The following is a 22,969-nucleotide window of genomic DNA, read 5'->3' on the forward strand; positions in this document are numbered from 1 at the left end:
AAATGTTGTATTGGAAGTGTCATTCAAAGTAACCTCGAAGCAGGCCCAACGTAACGTAGACATGCAGAGTTTATGCAGAGTATATCGACGCTCCAACCTGATGGTAAGAAAATTGCTCTCTCTATCAAAATTAAAGCTCACTTAAACAAATTTAACTATGTTTTAAATATTTCGCTATACCAATTACCATATTAATATTTAGGTTAAAAACTTACCTACCGTAAAATGTAACTCCATTGTTTCCACTGTCATTTTGACAGCACACACAAAAACATATTTGTCACAAATATTTTATGAAAAAAGTAAGAGTAAAAATACTTTTTTTAATATTTAAAAATTGGCGACGTAATGATGATTTGTCAGTTATCTTAACAAATCTTAAATGTATGTTTTAATTTCTTAGGCTTTTGCCGGGAAACAAAAGTTCATACCTTCAGTGCCGTCATATTTTATGGACGGTTGGCCACATCTTCCAAAATGTTTACATCTTCAATAATTAAATCGTCGGAATCCATTTAAAACTTAACAAGTAAAAGGCGTGTCTATTTTTATGGTTAAAAGTAAACACACATAAACGCGCTCTTGAAATATAGAGTATTTGTAACATTAGTACAATTATTAGTAGTTAATATAATTATATATGTATGTATCTGTATCTCTTGAGAAAGAGATACAAACAGAACAAAAAAATTATTTATTTCAAATGTCATTTTTTCATTTTAATAGTTGGCCCAATTTTCTCTTAAAAAGAATACATTTCTTAATCAGGCTTAATTTCACAACTCCAGTCATTGAAAAACGTGCTATAAGAAACGAAAAGCAGAATGAACTAAATTTAGATTAAAAAAATACATTAGGTGGCACAACAGTCCTTAGGGAACCAGGACGATGCCATGGATGAAGGGGATTTTCAGTTGTATGCCGAATCCGAACGGATAATTTGAAAAAGTCTTTTCATGGCAGGAATTACTACTGGAGTATTTGTCAAAATTCCTCAGTAGGACAGCACCCTTGAGAAAAAAACTTGTAGGTGGCGCTGGTAGGGATTGAACCCACGACCTGTAGCATGAAAGTCGCACTAACCAAAAAGTTGCATTTTAACATTTCGAAATAAATAATTATCAATTCTGAACTATGCTTTGAAACAATTGGTAAGAAATTGGAGTAACCTAAAAAATATTAATTGAAGACACAACTCATATTAATTAGAATTTTACACCTGAATAACAATTTCTAAGCTTTTAAGAATAACTTAAAGAAACACCCTTTATCAACATGTCCCTTAGAACAAAAATACCATCACTTCAAAGTTAAACTTAAATATTTAGAACAGTGTACACCAAGATTTTAGATTAATGATAACGAACCAAGCATTTGAATTGAACACTTCCAGCAAATTCCTGTCAACATACTTTCTCCCTCTATGTCATCAATTTCCACTCCAAATTCCACTCATAACAATTTGTGTGAAAGAGAAACCCGCAGGACAACATTAAGTTGTCACTTTTATTTAATTTTTGCTTTTGTATGGGTGGAGTGTGACATTTTAACATGGCTAATGACGATTTGTGTGTCCCAGGTCCCAGGCCAGGATGTTGACTTTGATTTCGTACCCAAAAACCAAACACTTAAAAGTTCTACATCTAGTTTAAATAAAATTATGAAATTCTGTATTCATAATAATTAGTGTAATACAAAAATGACCCACACAAAAACCGATATCATCTCCAATAAATTGCAATTGGAGTTTAATCCTTTAAAACTAACGAAATGCGGTGAAATACAAATTAATGACTGGTGTACGAATGCTTATATATTTTGCGCCTTTTGTTGCGACGACGGCGACCCTGATAACAAATACTTTACAACACTCCAAGAATTTATTGATCACATTCGTTGGCATCGTTCGGAATCGGATGATCGTGGAGATTTAAATTCGCCAATCTTACAAAATGGCATTGGAAACATTGGATTCGATGGACTAGAAGATGACGCGCCTCCAATTCAAGAGCCCGAGTTCTTGACTGATTGGATTGCCCCTCCTGAAGAATTATTTGCATCGAATACCATAACAAATTTTATTGAAATGGAACCGCATCCACATGAAAGTGAGTTAGTGGGTGTTAATAAACCTGAAGTAGAGCAACAAGGCAATGAGAAAAACACACCCATGTCAAAGCCAACGCAGGTCGAGGAAGATGTGTCGGAACTTACCGGGGAGGTATTTATTGAGTTGTTGGATCTATACAAAAAGTGCCCATGTGTTTGGCACGAGCGTATTGCATCCACAACAAATTCGGATATAATAGACGGTGTCTACAAGCTACTGACTGCACATTTCAACAAATACGCCCAACAATCTAAACCAGTTGACTATGTGCGTCGCATCCTAATCCAAGTAAAGAATTGCTTCCTGGAGGAGTACAAAGATTTAAAACAGACTACGGAAGCTGATTCTCTTCCGTGGTATTATCCCTATCTAAGTTTTATATTGAACTGTGATTCCGTTGACCTAGATAAAAGTGTAAATAAAATAAAATGTTGTCATAAAAGAACTTGCAATCCTCATTGTTTGTTTTTTTTTTTTTTTGTACAGATTTTTACAGATTTTATATGCCCTATATGTACGTTAGACCTCAGTTCGCAAGAAGACCTATGGAATCACCTTATGAAGTTTCATATTGAATTGGCGAAACCCAAAGAAATAGACAATTCTGACGATGTGAATAAACCGCCCAGCAATAAGGTAAGACACTAGAAATTTTCAATATTTTAAGAATGATGTTTACCTTTCAGACTACGGTTTGCTAGTATCCGGCAGAAGTAGTGGATAAATTCATCGACCTGTACAGGTCGCAAACTTGTCTCTGGGATAAGACTAATAAGGAATATTATTCCCGTTTGATGCGTCGAAAATCGTATGATCTTTTATTGGATATCCTCCATGAACATGACCCGGAGGCCAACCATGCTGAAGTTGGACGTAGAATCAATTATTTAAATGCTGAGTTAGCTAGCACTAAGAAAGATGTTATTACCTCCGAAAATTGTTTATCAATACCAGACGAACAGATCGAACTCTTTATGGAGAATATATCAGTGAAGAAAAATCGAAATCCGCCACCACAGCTTAAAGTGCGGCCATGCAACTTTAGGAAGAAAATAAGAAGTGGCAAGTGCCCCATATGCGCCACATCCTTCAGCGATCACGCGGCTTGGCTAACTCACATGGAGTCGACTCATACCAGTGAGGATTTTCAATCTAAGGATGGTTTTTTTTATTGTACTGTATGCGGTTGGCAGAACAAGACCAAAAAGCTTCTCATGCGTCATCTGCGCAACAAGCACACGAATAATCTTCGTCGCTGCACCGACTGCAATTTAGGATTTCGTCTTTTATCGCAGCTAGTTGATCATAGAGCCAAGGTACACAACGACTTCAATCCATTTAAATGCGAGACATGTGGCGATGGATTCCCTTCCCGATCAGCCCTGCGCACCCACGCAACAACGCATTTAAGTACTGAAGAACGGTCAACCTGGTGTGTAGATTGCGGGACCAAATTTGCGGACATGAAGTCGTACAGAGCACACATCCGAAGGCACAAACTCGACAAAAAGGAGATGCTATGTAAGTTTTGTCAAAAAAAATGGCCAACATTAGCAGACTTAAGAAAACATATGCGCACACATTTAAGCTCTAGCTCAGTGGCGCACAAGTGTGATAAATGTGGCAAAGGCTTCACAAGCCCGCAGCTATTAAAGAAACATTTAAATGAAACTCATAATGTGACTAACTCAAGTATCCACATCAATCGAAACACGGTAAAGAAACAGATATACACGTCTAAGATTTGCCGACAAAATCAATCTCGTGTCAGTTGCGATGATTGCGGTGCAAAGTTCTTTCGGAAAACATCACTGCGTAAGCATAAACGGCTGAAACATGATCGAACTGCCTGTGCATCATAGAAAAACAAATAGTAATATTGAGTATTATAAATAACGCCTTAGGCAAAATGTAGAGTAGATTTTTCAAAAAATAAAACCACATTAAAAGTGTTTTGTTTTATTGGTTATTAAATGTTTTTCTTTTCAACAATGAGAATTAAGGTTTTAAATCTAAGCTTAGAAGTCTTAAGACATTCAAGCGTTGTAAGATGTCGGTTGATTTGAACACAAGATTAAAATTGAGCTGAACAACATTATTTCTAACCACGGTTTCTTCTAGGTAAGTATGTGGTACTTGGGATGCTTTTGTTATAGATTAAGCATATTAGAGGAAAGCTTTTAAAAATAGGAAGTGATATGACAAAACTCAAAACTGAATAACATATTTTGCAATAGAGTTTGATAATTTAATCATAAAACGATTCCTCTTTCAGGGATTTCACATTGAAAAAAAAAAAATCAAAATTAACAAAAGAACTACCGTGTTTTTTTTTCAATCGATATGTTGAAAAATGTACTAAGGCTAAACAAAGCCCTTTGATTTGTGAACTTAATGTAAATTTCTTACTATAACCTACATACATCCTAAACCTAAAAAAATCTCTTACAAATGAAAATGGGCATTTTGGTCTGCCTATCGCCCACAGCATAGATATGTATATAGTGCGGTTCATATTTATAACCCACTTTAAGAAAATTGAATTTTTGTGTCATTTATAAACAATTTTAAAAAAATGATAGGAAATAAAAGTAATGGTCATGGCAGTTAATTCAAAAAACAAATAACTTTCAAAAACGTAGCAAGTATATTTTTATTTCTTAGTAATAAAAACAGAACAAAATTCAAGTGTTTAAAATGTATAACCCATGGCTTCAACAGTTAATAAAACTAACTGAAAAACAGAAACTAATAATATATTTGAGAACCTTTGGCAAGAATCAAGTCAAAAACTCTTATTCTTATTGATTTAATTAAGTTATCCAAAAGTTGGGGCTCGATTTTAAGCCATTCCTCACGAAGAGCGTGTTTAAGCTCTGATACCGTCTCATATGTCTTTTCTTCCTCGTATATTCTCCTGACCAGAACTCAGGAGAGCAATCGGGCCAATTCATTACATCAATAGTATTTATAACCAATAAATTGTGTCTATGCTGGTATGGATTCTGGAATTATCCTGCTGAAAAATCCAATATCTCTCATGGTTATCTGCCAAAAAAGGTACCAAACTGCGTCGAAGAACTTGAATATAATCTACTATTCATTTTCGATGAAGTCAATTGCATTTCTAGACACCCCTTGGATGAGAAAGCACTAAGCCGCCACAAAAATTTCGCCTATAGAAATATTTCGGTTCCTTCCGTAAGTCACGCCATCAGGACTATCTAAATTCAAATTTTTCTCATCAGAAAAAACAACCTTTAAACAGCATATTTAGGTAAATGAAAAAAAAAAAAAAAACAGATTCAATAACAACTTTTAATTCAAATATACAAATGTCCAATTAGTTTCCATATTATTCTTGGCGAACTCCAGCATAGCGACCTTTTGATGGTCTAAAAGACGCGGTGTCCAATTTATTTTAGACCGACATAAGTTTGGATTTCACTAAATAGCTCTCCAACCCGTTGTTTTTGACACTCTTGTCTGAATCAGCGCTGCTAATTTTGCGCAACTTACGATTGAATTGCTGGCCGCGCGAGCGATTATTTGCTCCTCGCGGCCATTAACCTTTTTTTTCTTCCAGTGTCATAACTTTCTGGATTTTTTTAAAAATTAGCAATAACCCGGCCACCTTCTGCTTGTTCTCCTCGAAATTGCACTGATGCTCACATTCTCTTCATTTAGAGCCAACATTTTACCTTTTTCGACACCAGATAGTACCTTACCGCGGGGCATATTTTGCAAACAAAAATGTCTTAAATGACTGAGCCAAAACACTTTAATTAAACACACTGGATGTTAATAGGGAGCATTGTGATGTGTGTTATAAATATGAACCACATCAAATCGACCGAACAACGTAGCTCAATTCAAATATAACGGAGTGCTTTTGAGAGAAAATCAAGCAAGAATGTGGTACTATCGAAGACTACAAACGTTTTCACTTGTAAATTTTCCCTTTGTTATTTAGAGTATTTGTCAATTTCATTGGAGGTATCTTAAATGGAAAAGTGGGTTTTAATTATGAAACGCACTGTATGTACGTCATTGGAAAGCTTAGCTCTTGTAAACCATGGGGTTAAGGCAGTATATGGCAAAAAAAAATTGTGACATTAAAAGGACAACATTGATCACTTTTAATGAACTAAATAGACTTCAAAGTTTATGAACTTTTATACCAATGGCCAATAATAGTAAATAACAACTGAATCGGTTAATATTTTGTTTCAATTTTGCTTTTGTCTATTCGATTTAGTAAATTAGATTCGTTTAAGAGCGTCATTAATGATGATGAATATTAGAGTCGTAAACTATGGGGCTTAGACCTAACCTAACCCTTTCAAAAGAATACAAATTTGTCAATCGATCATAGACTTTAAAGTACTTACAACTTATAAACGATGATTTAAGTGTTACGTGGTACTTGTTTTATCATCAATAAGATCCATGCAGTATTTAAGTTGGGCTCGACATTAAAACATGTTCATATCCCTAGCAGGGAATAGCATGAAACTTTTATATACAATTATAAATCATTTTTTCTTTGTTTATTCGAATTTCCGTGTGTTTAAAGTGTTTCCATTTTTAGTCGTTCATTGTTTAGGATATACAAAATACTCGTACGTTTGGTAAACTCCATTGTACCTACACAATCATTTTCTGAACAACAGGTAGACCAAGTTCCATAAAAATCATTTTTGAAGGAAATTTGAGTTTACCCTTTAAAACCCAATTACAGAATAAAATTACTTACATACATTAAAATCTAAGGCAAACAAAACTTACGGCTTTCGTCAAGGATGTCAATTTCAAATGGAATTAAATGAACTTTACACTTTCCAAAATATTGGCTCTGAGCTCATTTAACGCTTTTTGTTTGCTTGAACCAATGACTTAACGAGAAGGTCTTTGATAGCGTTAACAGGGAGTATATCTGGTTACCTTTGCGGAGGAGAGGCATCCTAGAAAAACGAATTGCTATTATTAAAGCAACATATTATGGATCCAAGTGTCGCGTTCTGCACGGTGGTGGTAGGTTGTCAGGTGATTTTGAAATCCGAAGCGGAGCTGTATTCTGTCGCCAATATTGTTTTTGTTGGTGATAAGTGATGTACTACGCTCAGCTCTGTCAGGTAGCGGAGGGATCCAATAGACTTTGACAACCTATTTAGAGCACTTGGATTATGCGGATGATGTTTGCTTACTCTCTCATAGGATCATGGATCTCCAGCAAATGACAACAAGTGTGGACAGAGAAGTAAAATTTGTGGAACTGAAAATAAACAAAAAGGATCAGCCTCGGAACCGGACCATCCTCTTAAATAAATATTTTTTCGCAAACGGTGGAAAAAATGGAGATTTTTCAATACCTTAGAAGTATCGTTTCCATCGAAGGCGGAACCGAACAAGACGTCATCTGCCGTATCGGCGAAGCAAAAGCGCCATTCGGTATGCTATCAAAAATTTGGAGGAAGAACTCTATCAGCTTAAGAACAAAGCTACGACTGTTTCGCACAAATGTCGAATCATAACAAGAAAGCTACAAACAAACGTCTTCGTAACATCCTAAGGATTTTCTGGGCAAAACCGCATAACAAATGAGGTTCTTCATAGAAGGACAGGTCAGGAACCTATAGAATCTATAGTAGCAATGGAGTGGACATACGCTTCGAAAAGTTAACGACTGCATTGGCCAAGCAATGCAGTGAAATCCGCTCACACAAGAAGGAAGAAGAGTGGACGAGCGAGAAGCACATGGCGCAGGGCAGTAGAGGCGGAATCAGCGTCACTAGGCAAGAGTTGGAGGGAGCTGAAACACATCTCCAGAAACCGTACACGATAGCGCGTAGGCGTAGTAGAGGCCCTATGCCCCTTAAGGGGTTCCCAACGCACTTAACAGGTCTGAGGACCTAAGTAAGTAATGACTTGACGTAGCCCCAATCTTCCAATTCACGGCGTGACGATATTTATCGTTGGAGAAAAAAGATGCATTCAAACCGCACTAAATAGTTATTTTTTGTGGATTAAGTGGAGATTCATTAATAAGAAAATGTGTAATCGTAAAGTAGCAGTCTACGACTCCGAATTTTAGCAGACAAGCTTTCAAACTTGCAAATGTTGCTCTCCATCCCTAACATACACGCACACTGTTCTAAACGCACTGTTGCGCCACCTAATTTATTTTTTTGGACGTTGCTCATTCGTTGAAATTATTTATTTAGTGAAAAAGTAAGTATGTGAGAAAAAAGTATTTCTTCTTCTTCTAGCTTCTTCTTATATACTTAGGTCTTCCGAATTATCTTTGTTAATTTTAAGGTATCCTTTAAAAAATGAAAAATAAAAAAAATTGCCAAGAAGAATTAAAAATAATTGTCTCTTTTTGAGGTTTCCTTATTTATTTTAAATACTTCGTTAGCTTTTATGTTTTTTTGTTGTTGTTTTAATTTTAATTGAATAATAAACCTAAATGTTTAGTTTTATTGTTTATAATATATTTTTATAGGTAATATTCATAATTTTAAAGTTTTTTTTTTCTAATTTTTTTTTGTTTTACTTCAATAGATGCGTCGTTGAAAGTTTTGTTTTTTCTTTTATTTTATTTTCTTGAGTAGACATATTTTAACAGAAAAACGAGATTTGTTTAAGATATACAATTGTTTTCGTGATAAAAATTAACGGTAAACGAAAAGCGTAACGGAAATGGATATGAAAATAAAAGTTATTTATACTGTATAATATATAATTAATATGCGTGCAATTAAGTTTTAACCATCTTCCTTGGGGGGAGTAAACCATCCTGTTAAATGAAAAAAAAAAGAAATATATAAGTATAAGGTTCGGTTTTAAGATTGTGAATAAGAACAAAAAAGGTGACAGTGATCTTTTGAGATAAATTGAAAGTTAAAACATTAGAAATATGTTTTTTTTATCGCATTGTACATAACGAACTCATTTTTCTTATAAAAAATCAAAATGAGATCCATTGCAGAATGCAGGTACTTTTCTCTGATAATTACAATATTATAGAAATATTTACATACTTGACCTCTTTCATCAAAAAAAAGAAAAAAAGTGGCTATAATGTTTCTAAAAAATCTATTGTTTTCTATCGAATTGTAATATTTTTAATGAATTGAATATTAAATAAACGTATTTAATTACTATGACTTTGAAGATTGTACGTTTTACAGCAGTTTCATCCAGGAAATACTAAAGTCTTATATTAAAATCATAAATCTAACTATAACATGACTTCACACGACTCCGTCACCCCAGCGTTGACATTCGAGTCCTTTCGATGAGATTAACTGATTATCCATATTTAATTTGACATTCACGTAAGCGGCTGTTCATTTGAAAATCATTAATGATTGGTTTCGATTTCATAAGAAATGTAAGTTCAAGCACACTGTAACTTTTTTAATTTATAAAATAAATTTGGATATGAAAAGTATTGGACAATTTTTAGAAGAGTAAGCAGAACAATAGGGAAATCATCCAACAGAGAAATGTTTAACACTTTTTTTTTCTGCAATATAACGTTGGGCAAGATTTTAATGTGGTCTTAGTTTAGTCCACATTTAGCAAAGTACTATAGGAGATACTGGGCTTACTACAAGCCCACTTATGTTATCTTCTGAAATATATCTGTATTTAATTTTATTTCGGAATTTAAATCGCAGTAAAGACAAATCCGAAACGTTTCATACATGGATTTGAATTGTATAATATGAATGAGTTCATGTGAATAACAGAATACCGCCCAGGATATTAGAACTCGGTTTATCAATGTTTTTAATTTTTTAAACGATTAAATGGTCAGGTAATATTGTTTTATTAAATTTAAAGTCACCAAATTTTGTTTAATATGCAATAATAATTAATTGTTAGAAAATACAGTTATGGACGCCGACAAATCCAGCTCGCGACAACTTTCAGATTAAAAAAATACACATAATGTAAATACAGTCATGGACATAAAGATATAAACACTACTTAAGGTTTTAAGAATTCAAGTACTTTATTCAATAAAAACTAAAAATAAATTTTAATTTGGACTTTAATTTGTTTTTGTTTTTAAAACTAGTTTTTATAAAAAAAAATATTCATATCTTTAAACAAAAAATTAACATATTTCCTGGTCATTAAAACAGATACAAAAATTAAGCATTAAAACAACTACAACATTTAATAGTTCATAATATTTTTGTTAGTATTTTGTTGCCCCACCCTTATTGTTAACTACAGCTTGACACCTATTGGGCATGGAGTCAAGTAAGTGACGGCATCTCTGAACGGAAATTTTTGCTCATTCTTGTTTTATAACTCGCCACAATTCCGTTTTATTTTTTGTGGAGTGCCTCCCAACCGCCTTTTTTAAATCCCCCCCACAAGTATTCTATGGGATGGCCAATCCATAACTTTAATTTTTTCGTCATCAAAATATTTTTTTGCGAGTTTTGACGAGTGCTTCGGATCATTATCCTGCGGTAGGATCCATTTTAAAGGCATATCCTCTTCCCCATATGGCAGCATCGTGTTCTTCATAATATTAACATACGATACTTGATCCTTTTTGCCTTCAATAAGATGAATAGGTCCGACGCCATACCAGGAGAAACATCCCCAAAGTAGAATACTTCTACCTCCATACTTTACAGTCTTGATGGTATATTTAGAATTCAGTTCTCAACTTTTTGGCCTTCAAACAACTTGGCTGCCATCACTTCCGAACAAGTTGATCTTCGTTTCGTCATTCTTAAAAACATTTCTCCATTTTTTAACTCCTTCCGGTCCAACTAAGATGGTGTTTTGCAAATTTTAAGCGAGATGATATATTTTTTTTTATTAAAAGGGGCACTCTCCTTGCGATTCACCCGTGCAAATTATTTTTGGCAAGTCTCCTGCGAACTGTTCTGGAAGAAACTCCAAGCTGTAACTCGGCTCTAATGTCTTTTGAAGACTTCAAAGGATCGTTTTTTGATACACGAATGATGTCTCTATCTTCTCTGATGGTCCTTTTTCTTGGCTGGCCCAATTGTTTTTTTTTTCCTCGTTGGTTTAATTGCGTTTACAACTAGCTTGAGAGATCGAGCAACTTTTTCAGCTATTTTTTTTAACGAAAACCCTTCTTCACGTAAAATTAAAATTGCAATTTTCTCTTCTTTGTTGCAGTGCCTTCTACGCCCCATAATCTCTAAACTTTTAAAATTTATATATTAAACAGAAATCCAGATGGTAAATACCGCTTGGCTCGTTTAAGATTCTTAAAATATTATTGAATTTTTTGAGCTTAAAGATAAAAACTTCTTGATTATTGAACTGTTTCTATTTTAAAGACCAGGCAAAATATTTGTTTTCTCAATGAACTTGTAATTTACAATAACAAAGAAAGAAAAAAAAACTAAGGATCCCATAATTTAAAATAAAGTAGTGTTACGGAGTTTATAATAAAAGTTAGAATTATGAAAATTGCTTGTTTTTGTTTTTATTTAACTTTATATGATAGAGTTGTTGCTGTTTCTATTTTAATGACCATAACTGTATATAAATAATGTATGTAAGTTTTAATGTTAAGCTTTTGAAGTATAAGACTACACAAGAGAACCATGAAAAACCATGGACAATTTGTCAAGGAATTACTTCATAGGTAAACATTTTGTTTGTTTAAAGAAGTCAATTCGTCTATGTGGGCATTATGTCCTCTTAAGAATCCTTAATGTTCAATTAGTTATTCTTCGTGTTGAATAACGTTGTACAAGTTTCAATGAAAATTATACTGCATAGTAAAATCCGCGTCACTCTTATTAATGTTTTACCAACAACGGACCCGACCCTTTTATCCTCGCCACAGTAACTTCAATTCTATGAACGTTCTAATTTCAATTTCTGTAACCTTAAAATACATGCACATTCGAAACGCAGACATAACTCAAATTAATAATGCTCAAATAATTACATAATAATAATAACCAAAACATTTTAAAAGCGAACAATACAAAATAAAAATTAACTTATATTTTAATTTTCATTTTTTTAACCCAGATTTTTAAAATACTTATATATTTAAATAGGTTTAAGGCATGAATTGTAAAATCTTACCATTTTTCTCATGTATTTGTACCAATGACTTAAAACTTTGCTGCGCACGGGCTAGACTGTATTGTCCCTGGGCCAAAGCCTAAAACAAGGGTCATTATTATTTATTTTTGTTATTTATTTTTTGTGTTTAATAAATTCTTATACTTACCTTTGTCGCTCCAAATTGAATGCGAGCCTTTCCTTTGACTAGAGTCGCTGATATTTGCATTATGACGGCCTCTACCGTGTAAGCCGAGCTCCAGCCTTGTTTTGTAAGCAACTCCATGCAAATTGCCCCTCCCACCAAAACATAACCGCCTCGAATAAAACACATTAAATAGACACATTATATGTTTTCCAAATTTGTATTTAAAAAAAAAGAAGAAAAATTACCTGAGATAATGGGATGCACAACGCGAACAAAAGGTGGCTCAAATGGGTATGTTTCTTTGAATATTATATTCAGGAGAATGCTGTCTCTGCCCTCCTTTTCTTTAAGCATAACTAAATCGTTGTGTAACGGACTATCCGGATCGACCGATTTTAAACGGATATTCCATTCGTATATTGAGTCATTTACCAGCTCTATTGAGTACATGTTACTCTTGAAGGAATCCGAACGATAGATATCACGTAGCTCTTTCATGAGACGATCGGTTGCTTGCACAGAACCAGAAACTGATCCCTGAATTTTAATACAAAATAATTACAAAATTTCCAACAGCAAAAAATTAGAAGTTTATACCTTTAAGTAGTCTTGTCTTTGACTTTGTCGCAGTCTTTCAAGTGTGGCTAAGTGTTCTACCTCCATTTCATCCTTCTGTTTTTTTTTTTAAGTTTTAAAACGGGAGCAGATGTTACTAACAATTCTGTAAGTTGTTACAAAAATTGTCAAACCTTATTTATATTTCGGCCATCATCCATTTCAAGTGGAAGATCTTCGTCGCCTTCGCTTTCTTGTTCGCTGTCACCTACAGGATCTTCGATTTCGTCTGGATCAGAGTCAATGTCATCGATTTGATGCTGTTGCATTTGATGTAAGGGTGATACACTGGGCGGTGGCAATTGAAATGGTATTGTAAGGTTATCTAAGTCGGGTGGTAGCGGGACATTGTGTAGGCGGCATAGTTCTCTTAGTAAGATTCCAACCTTTTAAATTGTTTTTATTTTATTACATTCTTTATTAAAGTATTAACAAAGCTTACCTGATTTATAACGTGGTTATCACGACCGTTTGTGTTGCTGAGAATTTGAACAGCATTTGTGACACTGGTCTCTTCGCTTTCGGCAAACCAAACTGGAGGGGATGATGGGTATGTTTCCTAAATTAAAAAATGTACATTTGTTGTTATAAAGTGTTTAACAAATGTTAGTATTGAGCTTGATTTGGGAACGAAATAAAACTTGACAGGGTCAGGTACGGGTGTGTTCCTGAATTAATCTTTATATTAATTGATGGCAAGTTGTTTTTTTTCACAGAATGTAGCCCAATTATTCTAAAACGTATTTTTTCTTCTATGGACAGTAGTGAGATGGAACAGAAACGAACACCTAAACATTTATAAGTGAAGACGCGACAGAGTTTTTGCTGAGAAATTCGTTTTTAGTAAAAGGGATAGCCTATTTTTCCTACACCAAAATTTAAAACTATTATTATCAGGCTGTAAAAGGCAAGATCATATGTGAACAACAAAAACAATGTAACGTCGTTAATAGAGAGGATGAAAAAAAAGGACCAAGATTGCTTCCCTGCTAAACTCCAGATTGAGCAACAAAAGGTTCCGAAATACACTTTATAAATTTTACTTGGTAAAATTCAAGGTAAGATTCAATCTAAACTAAGATAAACGGTAAAAAACCAAGAGCTTTGAGTTTTCATGAAAATATTCCGTGACATAGTTGGTAAAAAGCTTTAGAAAAGTCTGAGTGTAAACAGTTATTATTATTATATATTTATTAAACAAGATAAATTACATGTTTATATAAAACTATTGAGCTTCTAGCTGCAAGGGCCGTAGTACCCGTGGCATGATGGTTAGTGCGTTAGACTGTCATGCGAAAGGTCTTGGGTTTGATCCTAGCCTGTGCCACCTAAAGTTTTATTCAAGGGTACTGCCTCTTGAGAGGAATTGACAAATCCTCCAAAAGTAATTCTCTTATGAAAAAGTGCTTTCTCAAATAAGCCGTTCGGATTCGGCATATAAACTGTAGGTGCCCTCCATCCCTGTCATTACTGGCACACAGGAATGGTTGAGAGTTGTAAGTCACTAGTCCCTGGTTTCCTACGGACCGTTGCACCACCTAATTTTAGCTGCAAAGGCCTACCGCTCTATAATTAATCTAACACACATACATTTATATAATAATAGTTTCAATTTCTAAGAGAATATCATTGATCTTAATTATATTTGAAAAACTTGGGTATCTCAGCGTTTGGATGATGTCGTTTCCATTTAGAATTTTCTCAATGATGGCTTAGTTCTGTTGTTTGAGTTCAGATGTAGTATTGCAGGTTATTTTTGATTTTTCGCTGTTTGTAGGGTATATAGGTTTTTGTTTTGTTGGATTCACTCCTGTTTTCGTCAGCTATCTTTTGAGGTTCTTCTTGGTGTAAATATTAATGATGTAGGTTGATGATTTGCGTGCAAGGCTGAGATATATTTTTTGATATATCTCAACGTTTGAATAGGTTTTCCTTTGAGATGCGAGGATCACTATAAAGGAATTGGAGTCGATGAGCCAAGGAGGTTCCAGTAGATCAGAATTTTTTGTTTTTAACAACTCTTGTTACGGAAATTTAGTGTTACCAGAGAGAAGGATGGTAAAAATGGCTGATGGTGTCTTGTAATTTCTTTTTCGTTTCAGTGTTAAGTTAACTTCTTTGTCAATTATCGAGTTCGACGAAAATATCAGTTTAGCATATATTTTATATGGTTTTTTCTCTTCGCTCTTCAAAAGTAGGGAGGACAGCTTATATGCTTAAATTTCACAACCAACTTGGTCAAAGAGTTTAAAATTCCAAGAAAGTGGCCCTGTAGTTTAAACCATACATTTTTTTCAGTTTTTACGGAATGTTAAAAAAAGCAAGGGGTCAACTAAAGCATTTTTACATTTTTTAATAAGTCAGTCAGAGCAGTTATCATTCAGCAAGCTAAAAGAATTTAATTATTAAAATATACTTTATCAACTACTTCAGAGTTATTAAAAAATGACTCTAGGAAATTAGTCGCAAAAGAGTTTAATATATCAACACTTTTTTCTAAAAAAAGAGTTTCATGAATGTGGAGTCAACTAAAAAGCCATCAGACTTTAATAAAAGGTAATGTAAAGTTATAACTTATTGAATGAAGGGAGTGAATATATTTTTGTTAAGTTGAAATGAGTAATTTCAATCAAACGTTTATTTAATATTCATAAATATGAAACTATTCGCAGATAGAAAAAATAATTTACAGCACCTGTTTCTGTCTGTTTATTTTATATTCATGTAAAAAACTAAACTTACGCCAAATTTAGTGATTCGATAATTTGTGGTTAAGTGAATTTTAATAAAACATTCATTTTTAACAAATCTTTGTCTTTTGTTGGTTTTCGTATTAATACCTTTCTTCTCTCAATAATTCTTTACACAAATCTGTCACCATCGTCATATTGGAAATTTGTATTCAAGTTATTTTCCAAACCCAAAGTACCTACAGTGGCTTCCACGAATAATTTGGCTATGTTGGGTTTTAGTGGCTGTCCAGATATCATTGACGCACGTAGACCTCAAGGGTCCATTGTGATACCACTAATAAGGTTACTCATGGGAGAGTAATGAACTTAAACAAACCATTTTGTACTTTTAATAAAGTTAGAGCGACGTTTTGTGTCAATAGTTGCCAGTTCACTGGTATTATCGAAGAAGGGATTACCGAGAAAGTTATTCCTTTTAATGGAGAGTGCTGGACATGTACATAGAAGGTTGGACTGTTTCCTCTTCCTCCTCGTCCATGCAGCTACGACTAATTAGACACATGAAATATAAATTTAAACAGTGTAGAAATTTATAACCATTTTATATTACTTTTAAACTCAAGGCACTTGATATTTAGTACGTAGTTGCCAAGAGACAACACGGCCGTCTTAAGGTCCTGAATATTTCTAAATTTTTTTGGACACTTCGAAATCAAGTTAATCTTTTATATGTTCGATTGCATTTAGGTAAGGTTTACTCTTTTTGTGTGTTCAAGCACTTTAGTGCAGTTATAAAATGACTACGACGTTTTTGTGTAAGATCTGTGCTTTGGGTAGTTGTCTTGGAAGATAAAATTGACTTTTTTCCGAGCTTACTGACACCTTCCAAAAAATGTCACTTACTATCACAACAACTTTCAACACATCGCCATACCATGACCGAAGCTCGGGTATGTTTATTTCTAATATTGTCATGTCTATTGGCTAACTAAAATAAATAAAAATAAATTGGATTGCGCAACAGCCTTTGAGAACTAGGACCTAGTGACTTAAGCCTCCCAAACATTCATATGTGCGAGTAACGTTTTCAGGGATGGAGTGGTACTACAGTTTTAAGCCGAATCCGAACGGATAATTTGAGAAAGAAATTTTGAAGACAAGAATTACTCTTGGAGGATTTGTCAATACCCCTCAAGAGACATACTCTTGAAACAAAATTTAAATGTCACAGACCCTGTTTAAACCCAAGACCTTACAGTCCAACGCACTAACCGTCACGCCACGGGTACTACTAATAATGGCTAACTAACAATGCAAAAATATGTATGTAGTTCTCTATGTTCCAAGAGGTAATATCCCGTTAGTTCATTAGCCAACTAACTGATGTATGGTTCCTTACACATTTCGGTCATTGTTTTGCACAACTCATGTTTTCGTTGCCGTTTTTTTTCAAAAAAATTCCTAGAGATTTCAAATATAAGAAGGGATCTTAGTTAATTTGATTAATTTGAGAAGCTAATTGTCTCATCATACGTCTCAGGTTTCTTTCCTTTTTTTCCTTATTATGAATCCTATTTTCGTCTTTAAAATGTACAATTTTGTAGTAGACTGTAGAAAGGGCTACGTTGCTCAATTTTAGCTGATTTACCGTCCTGGTTATGCAACAGAACCAATTTTTGAGTTTCAAAAGATATTTAATTTTTTTTGTATTGCTATTACGACATGGAGCAGGAAACCACCTTTAATGCAGGTAAAATTCTTTAGTAATTTATATTTTGAGGTTAACAGTATTGGACAGGTTCAGAATACATAAGGAATTTAAAAATAAGGCAAATTTCTAGAATATGATTGGCAAGCTAAAGTCAAGGCTCTGGCTGCTATAAAATTGCTTTCCAATTAAGGCAACTTTATTGGAAAGTTGAGTGGACAGTTAGTCAATAAGAAACTCCTTAACTACCAAGTCAAGTTCGGTTATGTCAAAATGAAAGCTGATCATACCTATTTCCTTGTTAAATTAAAATTCACAATACAAAATACAAGTCGTGATGGACTTGTAGCTTAGCTAAGAATTTTTGTAAGTTATGGGTAAATTCACAAATGTCAAATTTTTTGGTAGTATTAGGCATCACTGCTTTTTTGCGATGCTGATCGTTGCTCAGCTGAGTACAATGCGATGCGATGAATAAAAACTCGAAAAGCGCACATTTTATCTCCTCTAGAACTTTTTCCAAAATATTGACTTGAATTTTCTGGCAATAAATTGACCTTCATATTTTAATCTGGTTTCTATTAATAGTTTAATTTGTGTGCTGGTAAGATATCCCCTGAAAATCATCAAACTAATTAATTTATAAACAATTTAGAGTTTCATTAAATACTTTTCATTGTCTTTTTTCCGCCATTTTTGCTCCAAATCAACAACTTCTCAAGAAAATTCTTGATACTTTTTTTGTTTGTAGTTCCGCATCAGTTTATCGGAATTTGCAATAATAAACAATTGATATTTTAAGTGATGCCAATTATTTGCATTTATCAGCGTGCAAGGTATGATCGCAAATCATTTCTGCAATGATGTGTTTGTGAATTTACACAATTTTTTTTGTAGGTAATTTTTTGACGATAAACTGAAGTTGGAGGGCAGTGAAGTAAAGTTCCGAGTTTGAAATGTATGACACTTGAAAAACTTACTAGTTACCTAGTTCGAAAATTGCAGTTGACAGAAAATAAATTCCATTATGTTTAAGGGGAAAAGTACCGTTACAGAGTTACTACAGTGCAAAAACAGCGAATGATCGATTTTGTGTAATAATTAGAAATGTAGTTTTTTTTTAAATTTAAACTTAACTTAAGTTTAAATATGTTATAAAATGATGGTTCAGCTCTATTAATTGTATACATGTTTTTGCATTACAAAAATTAACATTTATTTCACAGATTAGTCGTGTGAGCCACTGTATATTCCAATTGGTACCTAGACTATCAATAAATGTTTATTACCTACATAGCTATACAAAATATTGTCTGCACTAAATACGTCACAATAAACGTACCTACCTAATTGTGTTTATTATCTTCTTATGCGAAAATAGAAGTTTTGACTTTGTTTTTATTTATTTAAGAGAAAAGTTCGCAAAACTACAAAAATAAAGTTGTTTACCAACCTTTTTCCCAGATTAACTTTATGAAAGGAAATAATAAATAAATAAATAAAATACAAAACAAAACACAGGGTGGGGGTCACATTTTATCTTTTTCTTATTTATTTTTGCTACCAAATACAAATAATGGATTTCTTTCTATTTCAATATTCACCCTTCGTTTTCTTCGAGGAAAAAAAAATAATAAAACACCAAGTCTGTGTTGTAACTTGTGATGCACAGTCACCATCTCCATCACCTATCATCACTTATACGAGACGACGGCGGCGGCGGCGACTTGACTCGCTCGAACACCAAAACCAAAATAATTTTAAAATCTTTCCTTTTATTCCTGAATAAATTACATATGTAAATTAAAAATAGTATAGTTTTGCAGTCTTCTTCGATTTTCGATTTCCGATCGTCGACTTGACTTTTTTAGAATCGACTTTCGACAGGGCTGTATTGTAATTGTGTTTTGTGTATTATTTAAGACAGGAAGGAAGACTTACCGTTATATTTGCGTGAATATCATAACGCTTTCCATTTTTACCGATAAAACGGCAAGTCAACTCATCCACACTAGAGTTGAGTATTTGGAAACGTTCATGATTTCTGTTAAATATTTTTTCAAGAGTTTTTATTTCTAATTTTAAAGTATTCAAACACGCCATGTTCCAACAGTTTACAATAAACTGCTGTTCCTGGTGGTGCTGTGCTGCTGCTGCTGCTGCTTTGTGTACTCAAAGTACTCTTTTTTATACTTTTATTTGCTTTCTTCTGACTGAGCTTCCGACCTTTCCAGATGGAGGAATATCAAACAGAAAATATTCTTTTTTGGATTTGGTCTGATTCTGTATTTACTTGTTTTCACACTGACAGCACTATTATGGTGAAGGGAGAAGGGTAAGAGATAACAAATTGAATAATAAATTTATTTGAAGAGCTCGAGTTATTTTTAATGGATTTTTCTTTCTTGTGCTTTTCAATCAATTATTTTTTCCAAATATTAATTTTCATTTTCACTGCATAATAGCACTTTTGCCAGCACTACCAATTATTTTCACACGAAACAAAGACAAAACGAAAACGACCACTACTGCAACTGTTCAAGCAGTCAGACAACAGCAGAACACAGAAACAGAACACACTACATGGAAAAGATAAAAGAGGACAACATCTAGCTCGGTGGTGGGACAAAAATAAAATACACCCTATTTATCTGCTTTTGAGCAAGAAGGCCAGCATCACGTTATTTAAGCCATAGAAGAATGAGATAGCATAGTTGTTCTTGTAATACAATAGCTAGTAGTTTTTTGTTGTTGGCGTATTACGGAAAGTCTTTTACCTTTTCACACCTCTTTAAGAATTTGGCTGGGGAAACGAGAAAACGTAAAGCTTGTTGTGAAACAAAAACAAATCGCATTAAAGGACGACCGTATAGACATAAATTCATAAAGTTGCAATTTTGCAAGATGAATGTTTAAGGTTTGTACGCAATAAACGCGACAGGGAGACGATACAGATGCAGCAAACATCGAATCAGACTTGGAAGCTTGACAACTGTGTAGAAACCGCCAAAGCGGCCGAATAATGAATATTAAAGTACTATTCACATGAGCACGACCAACGAATGAACGAATATTCGTCGATTTTGACGTTTCTTTCACATGAGAGTTTTTAATTCGTCGCGAATGAGGCCACAGACGAACATCATTCACCACCGAAACCAAAACAAGAATGATTTTTTAGGTTAAGTACGAGCGATTATTTTATTCGTTGCGAGTGTGTATAATGTGGAACGCGAATAAAGTTTGACAGTTCGTATCAATTATAATTTTTTTCGCGACGAATAAATTTGTTTTCTTAAATTTATTAATATATTATAATAAAAAGTAAAAGTATGTATCATAAATCAAATAGAAACTATATTGCTTTCGTTTTGTTAAGAATTTGTGTGGAAATATGTCTTCAAACGTATATAAACTCACATTCTGTAATTCATTCGTCGTTCGTTGGTCGCGCTCATGTGAATACTACTTAAGGTTTGGAGCAAGACCCTAGAATTATGGAGTTTTCCATGGGCAAATTTAGATTTCCGTGATTTTATTTCGCGGCGCTGGGAGCACGATTGGAATTGTTTTTGTTTGTCATTTTATTATTTTAACAAGTGCGATAGAGCTGTCAAATTTAAAGCTGCTCTAATAACTCTGTTTTTTGTTAGCAATAAGAATAGAAAAATAATGAGAATCAGGATAAAAAGGAATTAAACACTATTTTATGTTCCGTCACTAATTCAATTAAGAAATAAATAGAATATTAAGAACTAAATTTATTTTTTTTTATATAAAACATACTGGTAAAGGTAAAATAATGCTGTGGTCAAGAATTGTAGTACCTGTGACGTGATGATTAGTGCGTTGGACTGTCATGCCAGAAGTCTTGGTCCGATCCCTGCCTGAGCCATCGAAAGTGCTCTTTTCACGGGTACTACCTCTTGAGAGGAATTGACATATCCTCCAAGGGTAATTCTTAGAAAAGTGCTTTCTCAAATGAGCCGTTTTTATTCGGCTTAAAATCGTACTCGCAATGGTTGAGAGTTGAAAGGCACTAGGCCCTAGTTCTCAATGGATTGTTGCGCCCCCTAATTTATTTATTTTGTTTATATTATTATTAAAATGATTTCCTGCAAATGTTAGCCTCTGGAATTTATTTGAGCCAGCCGAAAGGCACAATGTGGGCCATATGTCAGAAATAACGCGCTGAATATTCTCTTCCAAGACATCAATCATCTTGGGCTTATCTGTTTCCTTAGAAAATTGATTCACATAAATTGCACGGTACAGGATGCGAGATTATGCGCTCAACAAACGTTTGCTTTAATAAGTTAATTGTTTCGTAAGCTGTATGGAATGTAGCATCATCTTGTTGGTATCAAAGGTCTTTCACATCAACATTATATAAATGACTCACAAAAAAGTCGGTAATGATAGCTTTATAGTATAACGTTCCTCATTGACTGTAACAGTATAGCCGGCTTCATTCTTGAAGAAATATGCAAACAAGTTGATTCCCTCTGCCCATAGAGCACACCAATCATTGACTTTTTAAGGATATAACGGTGGCGTCTCACCAATGGCTTGTGGATTATGATCACTCCAATTACGGAAGCTTTGTTTGTTAGCGTATCCATTGAACAAAAAATGAACTTCATCGCTTAACAAAATTCGCCTTTGAAAATTTAAAAAATTATCCATGATTATTCAGTCGTCAGTCTATTTTTTATGGAATAAATCAAGTGAAAGCTTTCATATTGAAAACCACATCTCTAAAAACAAAAACACCTGTTATTATCATAAATGCTACAATGTGGCGTTGGAGGTTTTGTAGCTTAAAAAAGGCAAAATTGCACTACCTTATGTCGTCGTAAGCACTAGGTTTCGGTCCCGTAGAGTCCCCTGATAATAATAATATGGGTTTTATATTCAAGTCATATCCAAGGGACTTCATTTGCAGTCAACTTCATTCTTTGAACGTAAAGTTTGACCAAGACAACTAGTTAGTTATTTAAGTGCCATTAACTTCAAATTTAGAACTTTACTGCACAATTCTCTACTTTTAGTTTATCGTACAAGAACTACAAAAACATTATTGTCTACAAAACACTCCTCAGGAAAGCTACAAGTTTATCACGATTTGTATTTTGTATTGTAAAGAAATATAATTTATTTCTTTTCCAGATTGGCAAGGAACCCTTTTACAGAAAGAATTCAATGGAACTGTGTAGAAGGTAACTAGATCGGTGTAATAAAGTTCAGCTTTCAGTTAAACGAAAAAACATGATCAACTGTCATTTTGACAAAAGTTAACTTGACTTGATAGTTCGGGAGATTTTTCTTGACTACCTTCCAGTCAACCTTCCATTAAAGTTGATTTAATTTTAAGGTAAATTTTTGGCAGCTAGCCAATCAGAAACTAGAAACTTTCCTAACTCTTAAGTCCCTTATGTCGTCTGAACCTGCCCCCTGACAAAGTTTAAAAAAGTGATTAAAAACATTCGTTTATTGTATCCTCTTGTCAGCGGGTACTGACTTAAGGCCTGCACAAATGTGACATGAGATCGGAATTAATGCCATTTTTTTTAATGTCATAATATTAAAATGGCTAGATTTTCAAAATAACA

At 33.8% G+C, this 22,969-nt stretch overlaps 2 protein-coding genes and 1 long non-coding RNA gene across 3 annotated transcripts; 2 read left to right on the plus strand and 1 right to left on the minus strand.

The window, feature by feature from the left end:
* The first annotated feature begins 1,498 nt into the window (after positions 1-1,498).
* On the plus strand, positions 1,499-4,079 carry LOC129941871 (histone-lysine N-methyltransferase PRDM9-like). Its single transcript, XM_056050638.1, has 3 exons — positions 1,499-2,524; positions 2,597-2,746; positions 2,812-4,079. Exons 1-3 carry the CDS (start codon positions 1,700-1,702, stop codon positions 3,970-3,972), a joined length of 2,136 nt encoding a protein of 711 aa, XP_055906613.1. The 5' UTR covers positions 1,499-1,699; the 3' UTR covers positions 3,973-4,079.
* A 4,388-nt stretch (positions 4,080-8,467) lies between these two features.
* LOC129939133 (ubiquitin-conjugating enzyme E2 Q2) lies at positions 8,468-19,460 on the minus strand. The gene is made up of 8 exons (XM_056047014.1): positions 19,299-19,460; positions 13,399-13,515; positions 13,091-13,342; positions 12,939-13,013; positions 12,587-12,878; positions 12,363-12,511; positions 12,215-12,293; positions 8,468-8,909 (listed from the first exon to the last, which is right to left on the minus strand). Exons 1-8 carry the CDS (start codon positions 19,458-19,460, stop codon positions 8,878-8,880), a joined length of 1,158 nt encoding a protein of 385 aa, XP_055902989.1. The 3' UTR covers positions 8,468-8,877.
* LOC129939134 (uncharacterized) lies at positions 18,893-21,117 on the plus strand. Its single transcript, XR_008780512.1, has 3 exons — positions 18,893-19,155; positions 19,229-20,391; positions 20,832-21,117. It is a non-coding gene; the product is annotated as an uncharacterized LOC129939134 (long non-coding RNA).
* Positions 21,118-22,969: the final 1,852 nt, after the last annotated feature.

The sequence above is a fragment of the Eupeodes corollae genome, chromosome 1 (genome assembly GCF_945859685.1).
Source record: "Eupeodes corollae chromosome 1, idEupCoro1.1, whole genome shotgun sequence".
NCBI lineage: Eukaryota > Metazoa > Arthropoda > Insecta > Diptera > Syrphidae > Eupeodes > Eupeodes corollae.